Source organism: Podarcis pityusensis, assembly GCF_964106645.2.
Source record: "Podarcis pityusensis genome assembly, chromosome: 15".
Lineage (NCBI taxonomy): Eukaryota > Metazoa > Chordata > Lepidosauria > Squamata > Lacertidae > Podarcis > Podarcis pityusensis.
The window spans coordinates 10,914,300-10,936,675 of NC_138040.1; the positions used below are offsets into that span (position 1 = coordinate 10,914,300).

Genomic DNA, 22,376 nt, shown 5'->3' on the forward strand with positions numbered 1-22,376 from the left:
TAAGCAGGCATGCAATGTCTCTTCCTCTGTGAGGAAAGACAGCTTTGAGGGGAGAATATGGGAGAAATGGTTGGGATCAGATGCCTGGCCACCATCTCTCCACTTCTGAGTAGTTTCACCTTTCCACCCAAGTTCAAAATGCAGGTAAACTTGCATTTTGAAGAGTTTGGATTTGATATCCCGCTTTATCACTACCCAAAGGAGTCTCAAAGCGGCTAACATTCTCCTTTCCCTTCCTCCCTCACAACAAACACTCTGTGAGGTGAGTGGGGCTGAGAGACTTCAAAGAAGTGTGACTAGCCCAAGGTCACCCAGCAGCTGCATGTGGAGGAGCGGAGACGCGAACCCGATTCACCAGATTACAAGTCCACCACTCTTAACCACTACACCACACTGGCATTCTGGATCTGATTTGGGCACGGACAACAACTTGTGGGGCCATTTGATGTCAAGGAGTGGCAAGTATACAAAGTATACAAAAGGTTAAGCAACCATCTCCTACTTGTTCATTTAAAATTTTCTCCAAAAATTTCCTTTGAATGGTGTTGCAATTCCATGGTGAATGTTTGCGTCGATGCATGTACTTCCTAAGTGCGCTGGCGCACGCATGCACGCGCACGCACACACACACAGAGGAAGCCACTTTATACTACAAACGATGACTATTATTTCAGAAACCATATGGTCACCCCCCAAAAAAAAATTCCTACTTAATTATGAACACTCCATTAAGGGTTTGCCTGTAAGAAAAGGCGAAGGAAGATCATGGCTGTTCTCGCCATCATACAGCATGGCAGGGTAGCCAAGGGCTCCTGTGCTACAAACCAGCAAGTTCAACTCCCTGCACAAGCCAAGAGTGCATCCTCAGTACATAGAGATGTCATGCCAGCGTAGCATCTAGGCAACGTTTGTACTATGCACTCAACAACAGGTTAGGCACCTTCCTAAGATGCCATTCGTATTGTGCCTGTCAGCATCTGTTATGAGCCCTGCATCCAGCTCTGAACTGGACATAGAGGCTGTGGGGGCACCAGATATGGAGCAGGATCTTGATCAGGGCTCAGGGCAGATTGCAGAAGATCACTGGAGGCAACTGAACCTGAGGCACTTGGACAATAACTCCCAGAGGAGCCTCCCAGACCACCAGGGCCTATAGGGTCACAGCCCAGGCTCTCAGAGGCACCTTTCCTTGATCTTGAAGGACTAGATGCCTTCCACCACACATCACCAGTACAGCAGTACCAGGAGCACATCAGGAGAAAACTATGGAATGAAGGCGGAGTGTCCATCTTCAGGTCAGAAGGTTGGCCAGTTAAGGCCCTGAATTTCTCTCAAGGGGGTGGAGCCTGGAGGAGGTTGAGGACAGAGGCACCAAAGGCCTCAGGCTCCTCCCAAACTTCATAAGAGCAAGTTGCTCACTTGGAGCCATCTGTGGTCGTAATGAACAAAGCCAAACGGTGACCCGTTTCCTTAAAAAGAAAGAAACTTTACAAAACCCTTCTGGAGGAAATGAAATTCTGATCCTACCAGGTGGGGAGGGGAAATGAAAATATAATATAATAAATAAATCCTTGACATTTGAAATAGGGTGCTATTTGTCCATCTAAAATCACCATTGGAAACAGCCATTTCTGTCCCTGAAATCTCCAGCTCATCTGTCCTTCTATGTTCAGTAGTTAGTTTTCCATTTTTTTCTCCTTTAATTGCCAACCCCTGGGATTTTAGTAAAAAATATTTAAAACAACAACAACAACCCTGCTGTTGTACAGGTGCAATGAACGTATCTCGTAAAGCAGAAATGCAAGTTGTGGGGAGGAATCCAGCAGACACAGATCCCAGAAGCAATCCTGCTTACAAACTCATTTCCACGCACCACCTTCTGGTGTGGCGCTCAACGCCATTCCCCTAGAGCTGTGCCACCTTTGTTGCCCCCCTAGGCCACCTGTAATACTGAGACAACCCTAGTCCCATCAGTTCCATTGACTGGAGTAGCAACTCATTTATATCTAGGAATCATTAAGCCAGAGAAACACCCAAGACAACATCAGCCCAACTTTGACTCAACGTTCCATTCCCATCTTGCCAAGAGGCAACCTCAAGGGCCCAACCCCAAGAGGAGAAAGACGTTGCAGCAGAAACCAGGAGGGAAAGCAATGCCAGAGATAGCAAACAGATATGTCTAAAGTGGAGAAATAAGGCCATTCCACTCCAATACATTTTTCAACGCTTCCTACCTGACTGAGTCCTTTCAGGAACTTCTTCCTTTTCCTGAGATGTTGGCAGAGGTTGCGGTCATTCTCCCGGTCTGAGCTGTAGTGGCGATGGTGCAGTCTGTTCTTTTTCAGGTGGTACGGCAGTCCATTAGTGAGCACATCCCGTTTCTTCTTCACAAAGGGGTCCAGGCGCTTCTCCATGAGGTCATGAGGCTTCACCACAACCTCCTTCTGTATGGTTGGGAGGGGAGAAAGAGAAAGGAATCCTGTTGTTGTTTTGGAAGACTATCAACTACAAGTGCAAGGTTTTAGTGAATCCAGCTAAGTTTTCAAGTTCAGTAACACGGTGGCCAACTTTTAAACTAGATCCTGCAGCTGCCGTAGCTTAGTGGAGAGCACATGCACACAGGAAAGTCACTTTTGCCATTCCAAGAGTGGTTTATCAATCAACACCATTTCTCGGGTAACTCTAGTTCTGCGAGGGGAATAGGGACCTTCTTACAACTCACAGCACTCTTAACAAACAGCAGTCCCGTCCCCCCGGATTCTTTGGAAAAAGCCCTGACAGTTGAAAGGGTTAACTTGGGACCCATTAGCACTATACAATCTGGAACAGTGGTGGGAGACCCCATTTTGCCCAAGTCATGCCTCTCTGCTCCACACCTGATGCCATCAGGTGTGGAGCAGATTGGGCATGGCTGAACTGCAAAGCTGTTGATTCTGGTGAGGTCAGACTCCTATGTATAGTTTGCTCTAGGGAGCTTAGTTTGGTCAGAAGCAAATACAGTGGTACCTCTGGTTATGAACTTAATTCGTTCTGTAGGTCCATTCTTAACCTGAAACCGTTCTTAACCTGAGGTAGCTAATGGGGCCTCCTGCTGCCGCCATGCCGCCAGCATGCGATTTCTGTTCTCATCCTGAGGTAAAGTTCTTAACCCAAGGTACTACTTCCGGGTTAGCGGAGTCTGTAACCTGAAGCGTTTGCAACCCGAGGTGTTTGTAACCTGAGGTACCCCTATATACACTTACAGAGTTAACGCTAAATTACTTCTGGTTAATGAGTCACCATAGCCGCTCCAAGGGCTGTTAAAATTTGTGTCCTGGGCTTTTTAGACTTGTCGCAGTGGAAGACAGGAGTGCCTGGCGTGCTCTGGTCCATGGGGTCACGAAGAGTCAGACATGACTAAACAACAACAACCCATATGTTATCTGAAACCACAGGGCCACCTTGGTTGCCAGAGGATATTTATTTTTCCCCTAGCACTACTGGAGTGGCTCCAGTTGTGTGGCTCCAAACTGGCACTGTTGCCCCCTCTGTCACTGAGGACACGGAGACACCAATGCCATTGTGAAGAGACGTTTCATGGCCAGCCCACCAGGCAGAGTTCTTTTTTGCTCCCTCAGGCGAAATATGCCTCTTGCTTGCCATGCTGAGGCCGTGCCCGCTCCACTTCCTCCTAACAGGAGCCCAGGGAGGATGTCAACTGCTGGATCAATGTGTTCGCTTGCGCAGCTATGTCTTTGCACCTGCTTATGTATCACACTGATCTCAGCATGAAAGGTTTTGACAGAAAACGTAATCCGAGTCCAAGCCCTTCATCCAGTGGGAGCCAGGACAAAGGCTGGACTTAACGCTTATCTAAGATCTCAAATATCACAAGTGTTACTCCCAATGGCAAGCAAGGAAGGAACAAGTTCTGCCGTTAAAGGTCACCTACTGATAAGACAAAAAGAATGGCTAATCTGGCAAAAAGTAAACATGAACCACGGGGGGAGGGGAGACTTATAACCACTTTGTAATACAACAAAAAAAGTAACCCAAACAGGAAAATATATAGACACATAATCCAAAAAGACAGGATGAGACATCCATGCCCAAATCAGAAGATAGTTTAATGGGCATGCTGCTATCTAGCCCCTTTATTCATATAGGCCACCAGAGACATGGTCCTTAATCAAAGTATAAATCCAGTCCAAGGCAGAGGTTTACAGAGGTGCCCTGGCATTAACCTTTTCCATGCAGTGAAACTTCAACTCTATCTGGCTGTGCTGGGAGATCATAAAAGTGGGGAACAAAAACGAATTGCATCCTGTGAGGCCCTATGCTCTCAAGCTCTGACTCTTGTTTGTCTGGGGCCCACTAGACCTACAGAACCAGCCACTATGATGAGTACAAAGCACACTATAGGTCAGCCATGATGAATTAAACTGGATGACCCCATGTCATCTCGGTATCATGTCTGTTATAAGCTGCCTTGGTGCTGTTTGCTAAGACCTTGGCATCCTCAGCTGAAAAACAGGATTGAAGCCAGAGCAAATGGCACAGCAAGAGAGTGGTGAGGTGTGTCAAGGTGCCTCAGGTGGAGAACCGTTGGTGAAGCAAGGATCCCAGTTTCCCCGCCCCCAGGTATATTAGGGTAATTGGTTACCCACCTCAATCATAGAATTGTAACATTGGGAGGGACCCTAAGGATCATCTAATCCAACCCCTTGCAATGCAGGAATATGCAACTGTCCCATACGGGGATCAAACCTGCAACCTTGGAGTTACCAGCACCAGGCTCTAACCAACTAAGCTAACAAAACCAATACAAAAGGAAAGAAAAGTCCCCCCCCCTGGGGTGTACAGAGAACCCTCCCCTTCCTCAGTGTGTCTGGACACCCACCCACCTAATAAACAACTGTGATTGATCCAGTTGCCTTCCTCACCACATACACCATCTTACCTGGGCACTGAACGAGGCAAATATATTATGGGTTGCATATATTATGTTGCTCCTCACTAGGGGCTACTTCCTCATGAACTGGAAGAACTTGCAATGGATGTGTGGATGTGTGTGTGATAGAATCACAGAATCGTAGAGTTGGAAGGGACCCTGTCCCATACGGGAATCGAACCTGCAACCTTGGCATCATCAGCACCACATTCTAACCAACTGAGCTATCCAGGTTGTAAGGCTTCATGGGCCAGCCCTGCTGTCAGACCAAGGGCCCATCATCCACACATTCAGCCAGCAGATGAAGAGGGTCTGCAGCCATTCCCCTCACAGGGCTTTCTTTCACACGTCAACCAGATGTGATCAGTTCCTATAAGCAGAACCAGCTTAATGTGGAAGGAAAATGTTCTCTATTTAAATATGGCTATGCACTTATTGAACCCATCAGGGTGAATAGTAAAGTTTATAAAACACTGTGCAGACATGGCAGGGGGAGAGATCAATAGAGAGATGATTGCAGAGTAACTGGAGAATTAGATGTCAGATTTATCCCGAAACAGATTGAACGAAATGCTCTGTGATAACCCGGTAAGATGCACCATCAATACCTTTAATTCATAATCTATGATTTCTAAATTTACTTAACTTGCAGGAAAGACGTCTTGATTTGTTAAACAGAATAGTCTGAAATGGCTAAAAGGGAAGGGGTCCCAGCCTACCAGTGCCTGAAAGGAAGACTGTTTGGCAGGACTTAAGAGTTTCTGGCCGGAAATTCAAGCTATCAGATACTAAGGCCAGATACACACCTTATATTTAAAGCATCATTATACCCCCAAGAATTCTTAGGAAACCCAAATTCCACTCACAGAGCTACAATTCCCTAGGAAGAGAGGTTGATTGCATAGCCGCCAAGTGTCCTGGAAAAAAATGGGACGTCCCATTTTTTTCTGGGCTAGATTGCAGCAGATATTTGGAGTGTCATGCTTTCACCTCTAAAAAGCACTTTTTCCAGGGCTGCACAAGATCACGCCCCCAAAAAGTGCAGCGTCTGTTTTTTTAGCAAGATCATGGTGCAGGTCACGTGACTTGCTGTGGCACGTGTCCCGACAGACGCACATCCCAATTTTTGATCTGAAAAAGTTGGAGCAGTATGTGGTTGTTAAATCACTCTGGGAATGAGGGGTCTATGAAGGGCATGGGGGTGTCCTATCACATCTGAGTACCCTTAAACTACAGCTCCCAGGTTCCATCCCCAACAGCTTCAATTAAACGACTCAGAGAGCAGGTGATGAGAAATAAATTTCTCTCCTTAAGACTGCTGGACCATTAAGAGGAGGGGGGAGACAAAACCTCAGCAGTACAGCATCTGCTTTGCATGCAAAAGGTCCCCAACATTTCCAATTAGGACTGGGGGAGAACCCTGCCTGAAACCCGGAGGGTTGCTGAAAGTCATTGGTAGGAACTTCAGAAGCTGCCTATCCAGCTCAGCATTATTTACACTGACTAGAAGCAGCTCTCCATGAAATCAGGCATGGTTCTCTCTCAGAGCCCTGCCTGGAGATCAAATCTGGGACCTTCTACATGTAAAGCAGATGTTCCACAGGGAACAGAGCAGACTATGCTGAGCTAAACAGATAAATAGCCTGGCCTGGTGTAAGGCAGCTCCCTCTGTTTCTATGTGGCTGCAGGGAGGAGAGTGTTCACAACACTGGGTTATGTGAGCGGACTTCATCATTACGGAACCCACAAGCTAATCAATGTGTGCAAATGCCACTTGAAAATGATCTACCGCTTTGCCACTTCTTTGCCGCCTACCCAAAGAAATGAGCTCATCACAAAGACTGGATGGCTCTATCTAGTAATCCTACCCCAGAGGCATTGGGTGAATTCTTTCTGAGAGTGATCTAGAAATTACAAGAAGCCCAACTGAAGTCTCTGAAAATGCCACTTCACCAATTAACCCACTTTCATTTCTGAGAAATAGCTAGCATAAAGGAATGTCTGGTGTGTGGGTGTGGGTCTCCCCCCCCACACACACTTTTATGTATTAAAATTTTAACTATTAAAGTCTAGGGTTGCCATATTTCTAGAAGACAAATTCAGGACACAAAAGTTGGTGAGCTTTTGGGGGGAAATGAAACTCAAAGATGGTGAGCTTGGTTCTGTGCCCCCCCTCCCCATTATGCCAGTCCCCTTAAATCCTGCCTCCACCCATGACCCTTTCCCCTGATAATTACCTTTCAGTTACAGTGGTACCTCGGGTTACAGACACTTCAGCTTACAGACGCTTCAGGTGACAGACTCCGCTAACACAGAAATAGTACCTCAGGTTAAGAACTTTACCTCAGGATGAGAACAGAAATTGCGTGGCGGCAGCAGCGGGAGGCCCCGTTAGCTAAAGTGGTGCCTCAGGTTAAGAACAGTTTCAGGTTAAGAACAGACCTCCAGAACGAATTAAGTTCTTAACCTGAGGTACCGCTGTATTTTAAGCCTCCACACCCCCAACTGCTCCCTGCCTTGACCTGCCCTTCTTTGGCTGGCCTGATTGCAGCTGGAACAGCCCTGGTTCCTGTTATAAGTGGATTGGGTCCTCCTTAAAGGGCCAGTCATATCAGAAGCCATTCTGCCCGCAGATCTTCGCAGGGGAGTTTTCAACTAGGCTCTCGCTCACAACCCTCTACTCTTTTCACAACCCAGGAATCTTATCCTCAGAAGGGAACCTCCCCACACACCGGTGAGCTGAAAGAGGCATGAGCTCCCACCTAGATCTAAAATTCTGCAATGAAAACAAATCACCATTATTTTAAAAGTCATAAGGAGGGTGGAAGAAAGGGAAAGAGCTGTTGTTGTTGTTGTCCCCCCCTCCCCGCGCTTTGCTCCCAGCTGATCAACCCGAGAGCAAACGGAACACAAGCACTATTTGGAAGGCAATATTATGGTCCTAGTAGTAGTAGATTAATGAATGTAATTATCTCCCATTGTGAAAGAGCAAGCTGCAAGGCCTATAATTTATAGGGTGCTATAAAGTTCTAATGTGTTTTTACGTCCATAAGCTGCTTAACCATAATCTAATGCATTTGCGCCCAACCCTCTTCCTAAGTGGTTTTCAGCCATGCAATGAGAATAAATCCCTCCAACCCGGCCACTTTCGCCTGGTGTTACTCCACTGGATAAACCAACCTTTCAGCTGGGCATTGGAAAAGCAAAATACACGGGAGCACAAGAACTGCTTTCACTGATTTGGCTGAAGGCCAGAAGGCCAGGATTTATATATATATAAAAGCAACAAAGCACGCACAGTTAGATACATGGAAATGCATGACAAATCAAGCAGCCCTTCCAGGGAAAAGGTTCCTCTGCTGCTCAGATTGTCAAATGAGATTTCCAGTGGTTCCCTTTTTAAAAAAGCTTGGGGTGTCCTGGTTTTTACTTTTTGAAATATGGCAACCCTAGAAAAGCAGATTTTTATATTAAAAAAAAATGGTTATAAGCATCTTTGATTTCTATCACAAACCTGCATTACGTAGAACATCAGAATATCTCACACCTGTGTTATATAGAACATCAGTGCAACCCAAAATATGTACTTGCATATTTTATTAAATGTGTTCACCCCGTAAATGGAGTCCATTTGCATCTCTCCACAGTACTAACCACTCCCCTGACTCTGATTATCTGAGACTTGACCTCCAATTCTCAGATAATCAGATGGTTAAGAATATTGATGTACAACAACAAAAAAGATGTCAATTAGAGATTACCGGTAATTTGTAATATATGCATCAATGGGAAAACATCATGGACTTCTCTAAGAACGGAAGTAGGAAATCAGTCTTTGGGGGGAAATGTATAAAATTAATTCCAATCTGGCAATGATCTGTAACAAATTTGGAAAACCAATAGAAATTACTTGTGGGGGTGTCCTGTTACCATTCAGATATTCCTGCCCCTCTTTTAAAGGTAAAGGGTAAAGGGACCCCTGACCATTAGGTCCAGTCGTGACCAACTCTGGGGTTGCGGCACTCATCTCACTTTATTGGCTGAGGGAACCGGCGTACAGCTTCCAGGTCATGTGGCCAGCATGACTAAGCACACAGAAATGCCGTTTACCTTCCCGCCAGAGCGGTACCTATTTATCTACTTGCACTTTGAGGTGCTTTCGAACTGCTAGGTTGGCAGGAGCAGGGACCGAGCAACAGGAGCTCACCCCATTGCGGGGATTTGAACCGCCGACCTTCTGATCGGCAAGTCCTAGGCTCTGTGATTTAACCCACAGCGCCACCTGCATCCCTTGCCCCTCTTTTAGAGAATACTTAATTATTATTTTTCCCCCCACCTTGATTTTGCCAGCAGTCAATAGGATGGAGAATTTGAGGGAGGTCATTTTTGCACAACCCGACCCCACCACACCCCACACCACAAATATTTTAAAAAACTGACTTGCATTCAAATTACTTTGCAAGACCCTCATCTTATCCCTCCCCCCAATTAATAATCTGACGTACATGCATTTGAAACCCTAGCTTCAAATAAAACATCCATTAAAGATAATTTGAACAAGGGAACAAACAATCTTAAAAGCAAATCTTCTCAATGCTGAAGCACAAGCCATTACATGGGCAGACTGCATGCGAGGGAAGAGCAGGCCAGGCTATAAAGCTTACTGAGGATAAATTAGAAACATAGTCAATAAATAATGGATGCATATATATTTTTTCCCAACTGAAAATGGATGGCTTTGAATCTTCCATGGGAACAAGAGGGTACGCTTCGGATTTGGTTAGGGACTAGAACAACTTGCTTGAAAGAGGTGTCCCTTCATAAGGTCAGGAGGTTTTCATTCCCTTATGTAGCCTCAGGCTGGATCTACTGTATACTGACATGTTTAACAATATTTCCCCCGATTAGAACAATATTCTACCTCCAACAACAGAGGTAGAATGTAGCTATCATGCTGCCTTTTAAAGACATCACTGAGGCCACTAAGAGACAGGTACAGGTGTTGGCTAACAGGGCCCTGCTGATTGGTGAACCAGCTCTTTGGCTGCCGTGAAAATATCAGGCAAAGGAAGTGATGTCAGGGCTGGCTCAAGTGGCTACCCCTCCACTTCTGGGTTGTCCAGTGCCACCAGCGCATGGCTCGAGTCCTGCCCCCCACATCTCTCTTGTTGGACTCTTCCTTCCTCTCCAACAGAGGTTGCCCGTCTCTAAACTCTTGGATTGCTGCTACAGGACTCATGGCACAGAACATGCTTTGCATGCAGGTCTCAGATTCAAACTCTGGCATCTCAAGTTGGAAAGATCTGAAACCTGTCCTGTCTGAAACCATGGAAGAGTCGCTGTTGGTCAGCGTAGCTCAGCCTCTCTCAACTTGGAGCCCTCTAGATGTGGCTAAAACTCCCATCATCCTTCAGCCATTGGACCTATTGGCTGGGGCTGACAGGAACTGTTGCCCAGCAACATCTTGGGGGCAGCAGGTTGAAGAAAGTTGACAGTCAATACCAAGCTAAGGATGTAACAGTTTCCTATGGTTTGCAAGGTAATTCTGAGACCTAGAGTGTCTTCCTTTGTACCTCAAAAAGTTTTGATACTCTTTACCCTCCAGATTAGTTTTGGTAAGCAGTAGGGAATGGAAGGATCTGTCAATTTCAGTTCTGTTTTTCCTTTTTCCAGTTTTAAATTCAGCTTGTCTTTCTGTAGCAATTTGCATTAAAAAAATTATCATGAAAATTCATCAGCATACAATATTTCTGATAAGCAATTATGAGAAACAGATATGAATAGTGAAATAGATAAATATGTAATCAAAGCTATATGGAATTGGCGGGAAGTCAATGGAATTAAAAGACTGTGAAAGAGTGTAACAGATACTGATAATACTTTTGTTTTGTTCTTTTTTATTGTTCTTTTGTTCTTTTTATGGATAACTGTGATTTTGTGTTATGTTTTTCTAAGTTTAATATAGCATTTTAAAAAAGAAAAAAAAAGAAAATTCACCAGCATTTTAGTGCAAACCTCTCCTAAAAAACGCAGTTTATCACTAATGCCCATGCTTTTGCAAGCCGATTCCCCTAATACCATACATTATATATACTATTTTCACTAATATCTTCATTTTTACACACTCTTTTCCCTAACGTATGTGTCTTTGTTCACACTTTAGCTGAAGAACTACAAAATTCATAGAAATGCAAATTTCAAAGGACAGCTGCATTCTGGTTCACATATTGTTTCAGGAAGTGCGAATTTGACAAATTTGGCTTTAAATGCAAACTGCATAATAATAAAAAATAATTCCTTCACCCCACCAAGCAGTATCATTTTGCCCAATCTGAGCAGGGATGTTTCTGAATAAACATTACAGTAAGGGGCTAGGGAAGTGGGGAAACTTCAGTAGTATAAAGGAAATGATCATTTATCTAAATTAACATTCCACTCCAGATGAAGCAATTAATTAGGGGAAAGAAAACAAATCTTAGCACTTTGCTCTGATAATTAACCATGCTAAGTCTTCCATTGAAAATACTACTGTACACTGGGAAAATGAATGTTCAGTCGTTTGATGCTACTCTTAACACGAACACCCATCACACTGTGCAATAATTCCACCAGGAACTAAAACCAAGACAGCCTGCTAGCAAGAGAGACTGCTCAGCCTCTGCTAAACTGTTGGCGGTCACAGAGGAAGCCACTTTAAAGTGATGAATTATTGTTTGGATGCTCTAAGCCCTTTTATTCGTTCAGTTTGGGGAAACTGAAGGTGCTGTAGTCTACATGCTTGCCTTTCCATTGTCTGTAGAAAGCTGCTGTGCATTCATTTGCAAAGCTGTAGCCCGGGGAGAGAACTGAAAGTATCCAAGCTCTCTCTCTCTTCAGGCACTGCAATGAGCATATAGTTCCAGGTGGAGCCTGCCATCAACACCGCTGGCCCATGTGTACATGGCTGCTGTTGTTGTTGCAACGCGCTCTGTGTGGGGCTACCTTTGAAGCTGACCCGGAAACTACAATTAATCCAGAATGCGGCAGCTAGACTGGTGACTGGGAGCAGCCGCCCAGACCATATAACACTGGTCCTGAAAGACCTACATTGGCTCCCAGTATGTTTCAGAGCACAATTCCAAGTGTTGGTGCTGACCTTTCAAGCCCTAAACAACCTCGGCCCTGTATACCTGAAGGAGCGTCTCCACCCCCATCATTCAGCCCAGACACTGAGGTCCGGCTCTGAGGGCCTTCTGGCGATTCCCTCGCTGTGAGAAGTGAGGTTACAGGGAACGAGGCAGAGAGCCTTCTCGGTAGTGCTTTTGAAGCTCCCGACCTATGGAACGTCCTCCCATCAGATATCAAGGAAATAATCTGGCTTTTAGAAGACATCTGAAGGCAGCCCTGTTTAAGGAAGTTTTTAATGTTTGATGTTTTATCGTGTTTTTAATATTCTGTTGGAAGCTGCCCAGAGTGGCTGGGGAAACCCAGCCAGATGGGCGGGGTATAGATAATAATTTGTTGTTGTTGTTGCATTTATATCCCTGCTTTTCTCCAAAGAGCTCAAGGTGGTGTACAGACAACTCCCTCTCTCCATTTTTTTCTCACAACAATTCTTCTGATCTAGGTTAGGGTGGAAGATCATGACTAGCCCAACATCACCCAAAGGGCTTCATAGCTTAGTGGAGAACTGAACCCTGGTCTCCCAGGTTCTAGCCCAGCCATCTAACCACTGCTCCACCCAGGCTTTCAGTTCACCTTACATCAAGTTCATATTAATTTACATGGCCCTTAACATCTTGGGTCTAGGATACCTTAAGAGGCACCTCATTCCTTAAGTCACTGTCTCATTGCTGAGATTTTCAGGAGAGCCTCTCTTAGTGGGTTTCCCATAATATTTCATTTCATTTCACTTTTAATTTGTATATCACCTTTCCATACACAAGGCAGTTTACAAGCTGAAGAAACAGCAAAGATTGCACACCTTATAACAATCTGACAATCCAATACAAAAAATGTCATAATAAAAACATAACTTTAAAATAAACAACTTATATCAAATAAAGTAATATTAAATAATCCATTGGAATATAATAGTCCACCATGAAATTAAAGACCAGCAACAAACAATTAAACAGAAATCCACTCTAAACAATTGCAATAAATAATTTCTAAACTATAATCAATAAAAACAACAGAAAATCACAGTGCATAAATAACCCAATACAAACTGAGACGCAAAGACACAGGACTGATGAAATTATTTTAAAAATATATCCCTGAACTCCTCTCTTCCCAGCTGCTTCTGTGTTCCTAAAGTCATGATCTGGAAAGGCTCCTAGGGCTGGAGGGTAGGGCGAGGCAGTTGGGAAAAGTCAATGCCTGGTGGACAGCAGAAAATCTCTTTCCCCTCACAGTCTCTCCCTCATAATATGACCTGAACCATGAGGCATTCAGTTTCTGCTGCGTTCTGTACCCATCATAGCAGCCCATCACAGAGACCCCTGAGAGTGAAGTTAGTGTTGCCATATGTCCAGAATATGGCAGTTGGAAACAGTGTCCGGGTGGAAATTGCTGAAATGTCCAGACATATGGCAACCCATGTCGGAAGTCTAGATTCTGGTGAATTTTGCAATATGAATTTTGCAGTATGGCAATCCTTGGTTAAGTGGAACCTTCTGTACTGCACAGCGTGTGTGTGTGTGTGTGCGCGCATCAGGTGTGTGTGAGAGATTCTGACAGTGATACTTAGCCCATGAGGCTCAGTGAGGCCCAGTCTCACCAGGCTGGGGAAAACTGAGAGGAGCGGCAGATCCAAGAGGCCAGGAACATGCCACTTGCCACCTCCTGTGCTTGTCACCCTGCCTTCTCCTCTGCCACTACTGCCATCTGCTCCTCTCCAGCCTCTGCCCACTGCCTTCAGTGAATTGGCAAGGGCAGAAATGGAGCGGGCACCATTTCCTGTTTTGCCTCCTCCTCTGCCACCACCACCACTGCGCTGATGGTGGCAAGCGAGACAAAAGAAGGCTGGATAGGAGCAAGCAGTGAGGATGCAACAGAGGAGGAAGCAATACACAAAATGGTACCTGCTACCACCTGCTTCTTTCCTGTATTCTTTTTTTCTCCCTCTGCCATCCTGGGAGAAGGGGGGGGGGAGAGAGACACCTGTTTCTGTCTTGTCTCAAGTGGAAAATGTCCTGGGCCAGCCCTGAATAGGGGTCTCACAAACAGCCCCTGCCCTGTGTTCATCTCTGAAAACATAAAAGAATGTGGTAGTTCTCTGGGTGGAAAAAAGAAAACCTTCTCACATGGCCACTGGCTTTCCTTCAGCAAGATTGCAGGTTCTTTTAACATCTTCTCCACTGCAAATGATGTAGGAAGTCTCTCTCCCCTCTTGTAATTTTACGAGCCTTCTCTCTCCCCTCCCCCGTTATGAGCCCATCAAATCTCCCATTTCAGACATGTTGCCCTTCTTATGTAACCCCATTAAAGTGCTGTAAACAGCAATATAACTGATGTCTCAGCCATTTGTTTTGATGCGTCTTAGCCTTTAATAAATCAGTGGCTGCTCGGTTAATAGGAATATGAGAGTGAGGGGTATGTTGTTGCCAGCAGCTGCTAGTAAATGAAAAAGCGATCATTTGTCGGCTTGATCTGATATATTTATCTTAGCTAGAGGGTGGACAAAATGTTTGTTTCCTACCTTCAAAGAGCTGAAAGAAAAAAGAAAAAGAAAACGCACGCAACAACAAAAGTTCAACTGTGAATCGTTTTTGCTCTGTTGGCCCTGTGGTTCCCATCCTTCCACCACCTTGTTCGCTCCCCCGGCCTCATTGGGGAGATAAACTCCCTTCTCAAATGTTGCTGCTGCATCATCGGATTTTAGAGTTGCTGGGCAGTTTGTGGGGCACCAAGTCCTGATCAATGCAAAGTCTACGGTACAGAATGCTATGCAGCAGGGGCCTCTCCTGCCCTCCAGAAGTTGCTGGTTTCCTGCCCTCATAAGCCCCTGCTTTTGGGGTGATTGGTGTTGTAGCGCATGCCAAAAATATTAGGAGATCCACAGGTTTCTGGTTTCTCACTTCTTGTTTTGTTTGGACAGCAGCATAAGGGGGCTACACTGCTCACATGACACACACCCTCCTTCTGACTGAGTCACTGCTGCAAACCAGGAACGAGATGGGGAGGGACAAGTTGGTGCCAAAGTTGGTGTGGTGCAAATGTGCCGGTGGAGGCAAGTTGATGTGCCTGCCAGTGTGGTGTAAACTGTCAGGAGTTCGGTCTACACTTGAGTAGGACCCTGGCAGAGACACATGCCCAACTGGCATGTTCTCTCCCTCCTGGTCTTTCATTTGGGAGCTTCAAAAGCTTTCTTCAGCCCAAACATCACAGCGACCGATGCCAACAGACACCGGCACACTTAGAGATCCGCAGAGTTTGCACACCTTGTGTGACAGACCTCAGCAACTCAGCATTTTGGCTAATATACTTTATAAACACACACGGAGAACTGAAACATGGCTCCCTCTCTCTCTAGCATCAGACAGCAAAAAGAAAAATAACAAAGGACAATAGTCCCACTTCACGGAACACAGTAACACAAACATCCTGTCTCCGTCACTTCCCACTCTGTGGAGACAAAACATATACCATCATGTGAAAGACAACAATCCTATGACTGCAATCATGGAGCAGGAATTCTAACACCCTCTTGTCCCTTTCTCCCACCTCAGAGGGAAGGAGATCAGGTGAGTAGAGCAGACCCACATCATCTGCTGGTGGAGTGGATGCATCTAGTCTCCAGTGCACACATCTGTAAATCAGAGTTTCCCAAGCTTGGGTCTCCAACTGTTTTCAGACTACAATGCCCATCATCCTTAGCAAGCAGGACCAGTAGTCAGGGATGATGGGGACCATAGTCCAAAAACAGGTGGAGACGCAAGCTTGGGAAACACTGCTGCAAAGTCTTGTGCATGAACACTATGGCAGCATGTAACACCCAGTTGCTTTTTTTATGAATATTTTTTTATTAACCGACCAATCACATCAAATCAAACCAAATTACATAAATTCCAAATTACACAGCCGAATTTTAAATTTTTGTTGGGGGTACCCATATTTCAAGTTCCGAAGGGGATCCAATCAACTTCTTGCTTCTTACTGCTGTTTTAACGTCCACAAATCTAACCTTATGATGTTCACAGTACTATCCAGTCTTTTCTTCTTGTTTTTCCACATCTCTTGTTGTTATTTTCACATATTTTTCCTTTCTCTTTGTGACCTCTGATAGTCTCCACAAGCTGGTTAGAACATTTTGTAATCCTGCGTGGATATTATTTTTTTTATCCAGTAGCCATATCCAGACGTTTTCCATATAACATCACTTCCATACATCAAAACAGTCTTAGCGTCATTAATCTTCACCAATCTGCCTCCTTTCTCAAACCCTCTGAGGAGATTCACCAGGAATGCAGTCTGAAAACAAGTCCATTCTTCCTCCCGGCTATAAATCCTTTGGCAAGATGGCGACTCCAAATTAATTACTGCGCCATTCCAAAAGCTCTTATTGCTTCTCGATCTCCACAAAGCATACTTTTGGTTAAAGTTTATCTCCACACAGACCTTAATCATCTTGCTTGGGTCAGTTCAACCGACAGTTCTAATGAGGAGGGGTTCTTGTAAATCACATAGAAGGAAAGTAAAAAAGGTCCCGTCCCCCCATTCAGTCCCGTTGTCAACATACCCAGCCTTTGGTGTATCTTCATCGTAAAATATTCCTGTTTCTCCAACCCGTCGTCTTCTTTCCCAGAGGTCACTTAAATTAGCAGACTTCACTCCCCTTCTTCACTTGAAATATGTGCATTTGCTTCTTTTGTAATTAATTATTCCAAATTGCTGCAGCTAGTGCGCGATCAGAGACAGTGTCCAGGAGAGCCGAGGTCCAAACGGGGGCATTCTGCCTAGGGCCCTCACCCCCTTCTTTCGAATTAGGGGGTGATTTATGGGCACAGCAGGCAAGGGCAGTGTTCCCCATTTCCTTGGGGCAACAAGGGAGGCTGCCTACTCCCATAACAGCCTCTACAGCAACTACCCCGTGTGGGTCGGAGAGATGGTATTGTCGGCCATCTTCCAATGCGCCCCCTAGTGGCCCCCTGTAACACCCAGTTGCATGCCATTTTATGTACGCAATCTGTTGAGGTGCATGTTTTGGTCACGTTGGACTCCCAGTGCAGTGCATCTTTCTGCCTTCTGAAGCTCATCGGGACACTTGCTCTGGATCCTTCTCATTAAGGTAAAGGTAAAGGGACCCCTGACCATTAGGTCCAGTCGTGGCCGACTCTGGGGTTGTGGCGCTCATCTCGCTTTATTGGCCGAGGGAGCTGGCATACAGCTTCCGAGTCATGTGGCCAGCATGACTAAGCCGCTTCTGGCGAACCAGAGCAGCACACGGAAACGCTGTTTACCTCCCCGCCTATTTATCTACTTGCACCTTGATGTGCTTTCGAACTGCTAGGTTGGCAGGAGCAGGGACCGAGCGACAGGAGCTCACCCCGTTGCGGGGATTCGAATCGCCGACTTTCTGATCGACAAGTCCTAGGCTCTGTGGTTTAACCCACAGTGCCACCCGCGTCCCTCCTTATCATTAGTCTGGTATAATAAACCAGTCTGGACTGGTTGTAAGTAAGAAGGTGGACAGGTGAGGGCAAGCTGAGGTTGGGGGGCAGTGCCCCATATGCCCTCATGGGCCAGGATCCCCTGGAAGCCTCTGTAACATCCAGGGAGCATCTCAGCTGATTTGGGCAAGGACGCTTCCTTGGGCAAGTTGAGTGGGTATGGCCTGAGCTTAAATCCACCCCAGAGGACATCAGTTCAAAGCCCACGGTGGATTCAATTCCTTGCAGAATTTCTTTGAAGAGCAAATTGCTACGCCATTGCCTTAACTTACCTGCTTTCCCCGCGATTCATCTCTGCTCCCACCCTGCCCCCTGGCACCCACCCCACCCCACCCCTGACCTATACTTCACAAGACCAAGATAGCATTTCTATGTGATGTCTGAGTTCCTCTTTCACCCAAGTATACCCTCGCTCTGTGAAAAGATATGCCTGAAAGGGGGCTTTGAAATTAAAAGCAGCTCAAAAGCGCATGCCCCTGTATCAGCGGCGCTGATGGAGGCTAATGGCTGATTCCTTTCATCTTCCCTGACAATTCCCTTTATGCCCAATCATTTTGCAGCCCAGTTGCTCCCAGCCTTTGGTTCTCCAGAGCTATCAAAGGCCCAATGACTCCAAATATTAGGTTTCTCCCTTTTAAAAATATTTTCATTTAAATGTAGATTTTGACCTTCTTGCCAATGAAATATTAATAAGTGAATTACAGATTGCACCTCTTCTGAATGAGTGCTCTCCTTCTCTTCCTCTCCTTTTCTTCCCTCCTCTCTCTCTCTCACACACACACACATTTTGTTTGACTTGGAAAGATTCTTTATTCCGTCGCTCCCTCTTCCTCATTTCCCCCGTACTTTTGAAACAGGATACAAGGTACCGAAGAACATCTCCCTTCAATTTACCAACAGAAATAAAGAAAGGAGAAATGGAGGGGGAGAGCAGAACCTCTTATATCTTTTCAAAGAAGTCACAAAGGCAAACTAATTTGGTTTGAAATAGCTCTCTGTCTTCCCAAATAAAGAGACAGTCTGAAGATTAACTCAGGCCTACATTTCTTGATAATAACCGCAGACCATTAAGCAGAAGGGGGGGGGATGAGCCTCACAAATTGCCCTGCTTATCTTTCTTTATCTCTATCGTTATTCGATCAGCTGAGAGTAGCCTTCCCTCCCCCAGTTATTTATTCTCCAGTTATGCTTCCCCTCCCTGTGCTGTTTAAGGAAATAAAATGAAGACACTTCAGGGACTGGGGTGGGGGGCTTTGGGGGAAATGGTTCGGTGCTCTGACACTGTCTCCATTTCCAAACTAGCAAGAGAATATAGGCAGGATCCATCCATCTCACGCACACAAGAACCAAGCACTCCCACACTTACACAGCATTTGCATGAATGAACTCATATATTCTATAGGCTGCCATGCCGGCAGACCTTCCAAACTCATTTGCATATGGGGGTGTTTCTGGAAAGGGGAACAAAAGCACCCCCCACACGTGAGCAGAATGCCATGCCTGAGTTTTCATTTAGGCCACATTCATGCCATACATTTACAGTGGTACCTCTGGATGCGAACGGGATCCGTTCCAGAGCCCTGTTCGCATCCTGAAGCGAATGAAACCCACGTCTGCGCGTGCGCGGGTCGTGATACATGACTTCCGCGCATGCACGTGATGTCATTTTGAATGTCTGCGCATGCACGAGCAGTGAAACCCTGATGTAACGTGTTCCGTTACTTCCGGGTCGCTGCGGAGCATAACCTGTAAACGCTCAACCTGAAGCACATTTAACCTGAAATATGGCTGTAAAGTGATTTAAACCGTCATGGCTTTCCCACACACACACACACACACCCCAGTGGATGCTGGGAGCTGTAGTTCATTTTGGATGCTGAGAGTTGCTTGGAGGCCCATCACAGAGCTACAATTCTTGGAGCTCGCTGTGAAGGAAGGTACACCATTTTGTGAGAGGAATGTGGGTTGCTAGCAATACTCACAGCACCCTTAACAAACTACAACTCTTAGAATTCTTTAGGGGAAGTCCTGACTGCTGAACATGGCAACATAGTGCTTTACCTGCTTCCTTGCGGGACATTTTCCGGGTCATGTGGCCAGCAGGACTAAGCTTTTTCTGGCGAACCAGAGCAGTGCACGGAAACGCCGTTTACCTTCCCACCGGAGTGGTACCTATTTTATCTACTTGCACTTTGATGAACTGCTAGGTTGGCAGGAGCAGGGACCGAGCAACGGGAGCTCACCCTGTCGCAGGGATTCGAACTGCCGACCTTCTGATCAGCAAGTCCTAGGCTCTGTGGTTTAACCCACAGCACCACCTGCGTTCCATAAGAGACAGGGTAGGGTTGCCATATTTCAAACAGTGAAAATCCGGACACACAGAAAATGAAGTTTTTAAGCTTTCTTTCTTTCTTTCTTTCTTTTCGTAAATTCACCAAAAAAATTTAACACTTCTGATATGTGATGCCCTACGTTCGGGTTTTCACAGACATTTAAACCAATTTGTGAAAATCCCACCCAGACGCTATTTTTGATGGACCAATACCGGCTATGTCCAGGAAATTCTGGACGTACAGCAGCCCCTATGACAGGGGTAAGAAACTCACCTAAGCAAGAATAAGGGGAAAGAGCATCACCGGCTGTAGCGAATTAAGAGAGGACAGTTTACTGCTGAGTGAAAGGGGATGGCAAGCATTATAGTGATGGGACACCAGGCATCTCTGAAGATAAGAGACACACTGGAGCTCTGAAGACACTTGGGAACCAGAAGTAAGAAAGACTGGAATCAGCAGAGGAATAAATATATGGCAGAAAGTCTATGAGGAAGCTGGGTGTTGCTTTTTGGGGGGCGGCCAGAACAATGGCCTTTCATCCCCAAAGTGTGCTACTCTGACATTTCTTTCAAATACTGTTATTTAAAGCCCTCAGATTGCAGAGCTGCAAAAATGGACTAACAGCAGCTTGCAGTGCACCTCTTCCCCTGCCAGCTCAATAAATTGTGTCGAGGCTGTGATTTGTGTTTCGGGAGCGAACTTTTCAGCAGCTGAGCTATTGCTTTACACTGTCAACAAACTCGCTATCAAGACACACACACGCCCCGACCAAATCAAAGTGAATGATGCTCTGGGAGCTTAAAACGTACAGACATTTAATGACAGGGTGTCTGGCAACCAATTGGTTTCGAATACGGAAAGCAAAGCTGTGCTTTTGGGACCATTTGTTGAGTGGGTGGGGCAAAACAAAATCCTCCTGGAATATCATAGGGCAGGGAGAAATGTATTCAAAAAATCAGGGGAGGGGTGGCATTTACTTTACTTAACCCTACTAGGCGGCCAAGGGTTTTAGTGTTGTTTTTAATTGTTTTTTAAAATAGAAAAAAACCTCTGAGATGCGGCATTTCCTGGAATGCATTGAAAGCAACATTTATGTCATATCTTGTCACTTCTGAGGCATTCAGGGAAACATGGCTTCTCTGTGGGACACACGGGCTCTTACCACAGTTCCCACCAGACACGCTTCCTGGCAAACGCCGCTAAAGTAAGCAGCAACCGCCTCCAAAAAAATGAATCCAGAGGAATTTCTTATCCTTCTTAAGAAAGCAGCAGAAAACCACCATCATCATCAATCATCATCATATTGCAGGAGGAGATAATAAGGTGTGTGGGGAAGATTTCAGCCTAGCCTTTATTGAAAGTGGAGAATGCTTGCAAGCTCTCAATATGAATATTCAGTGCTCATAGATATACTCACCGGTGATACATTAGTTTGTTTTAAAGCTGTGGGTTAAACCACAGAGCCTAGGACTTGCCGATCAGAAGGTCGACAGTTTGAATCCCTGTGACGGGGTGAGCTCCCGTTGCTCGGTCCCAGCTCCTGCCAACCTAGCATTTCGAAAGCACGTCAAAGTGCAAGTAGATAAATAGGTACCACTCTGGTGGGAAGGGAAACGGTGTTTCCGTGTGCTGCTCTGGTTGACCTGATGACCCTGAGATCATCTTCTGAGGTCCACCTTTGTGTGCCTCCTCCATGAGAGGTCTGGAATGTGGCAAAATGAGAACAGCCCTTCTCTGCAGTGGCTCCCCGTATGTGGAATGCTCTCCCCAGAGAAGTTCGCCTGGCACCTTCATTATTCACCTTTAGGAGCCACGAAAACGTTCCTTTTTGTTGTTTTGTTTTGTTATTTTTATTTTTTATTAGGTATTTTGTGGTTTTATATCTTGATTTTATTCTGTGAACTGTCCTGCGACCCCCAGGTATTGGGCGGTATATAAATTCAATAAATACTAAATAATAATAAAAACATTTATGTTCCAAAAACACCCACAATCCCGGCTACATGTCCATGATATTTTATTGGATGCCTCACAGTTTTCCTCGTTGACACATGTGCTATGCCTTTATGTGATTCCCCCCCCCCCCCTTTGGGGTCTTTGATGGTTTCATAATGTATTGGAGCTAGGCTAACTTAACTTTGTTATTTTGTCTTGATTTGCAATTCCCAAAGGCACCCTTGCCACTCTTAACAGCATTTTCCAATGCTCTTTTCTCATTGGTACGTATTTTTATGCTGCTATTTCTAATTATAGTCTTAATCAGTGCTAGTTTTCTAGAAAAAGAGGTGCCAGAACTCACCATGAACACCTCCCTCGCTCTCTTAGAATGGCAATGGCACCTACCTGAGAGGTGCCAGAACTGAGTTCTAGTGAGTTCCGGCTAAAAAAAACACCCCTGGTCCTAATAAATCTACCTCCTCAATCCTGGTGTGGTTTCTTTGGACAAGCATTGGAACTGAC

General features: G+C 45.5%; 1 protein-coding gene across 4 annotated transcripts in view; it reads right to left on the reverse strand.

Annotated features, from left to right (window-relative positions):
- AUTS2 (activator of transcription and developmental regulator AUTS2) overlaps positions 1-22,376 on the reverse strand; it is a 689,755-nt gene that overhangs the window by 551,761 nt on the left and 115,618 nt on the right. For all 4 annotated transcript variants that reach the window (XM_080982807.1, XM_080982806.1, XM_080982805.1 and 1 more), the window contains exon 2: positions 2,235-2,444. In XM_080982807.1, the coding sequence (XP_080838933.1) occupies positions 2,235-2,444 (210 nt within the window). The remainder of the gene's footprint in view (positions 1-2,234; positions 2,445-22,376) is intronic.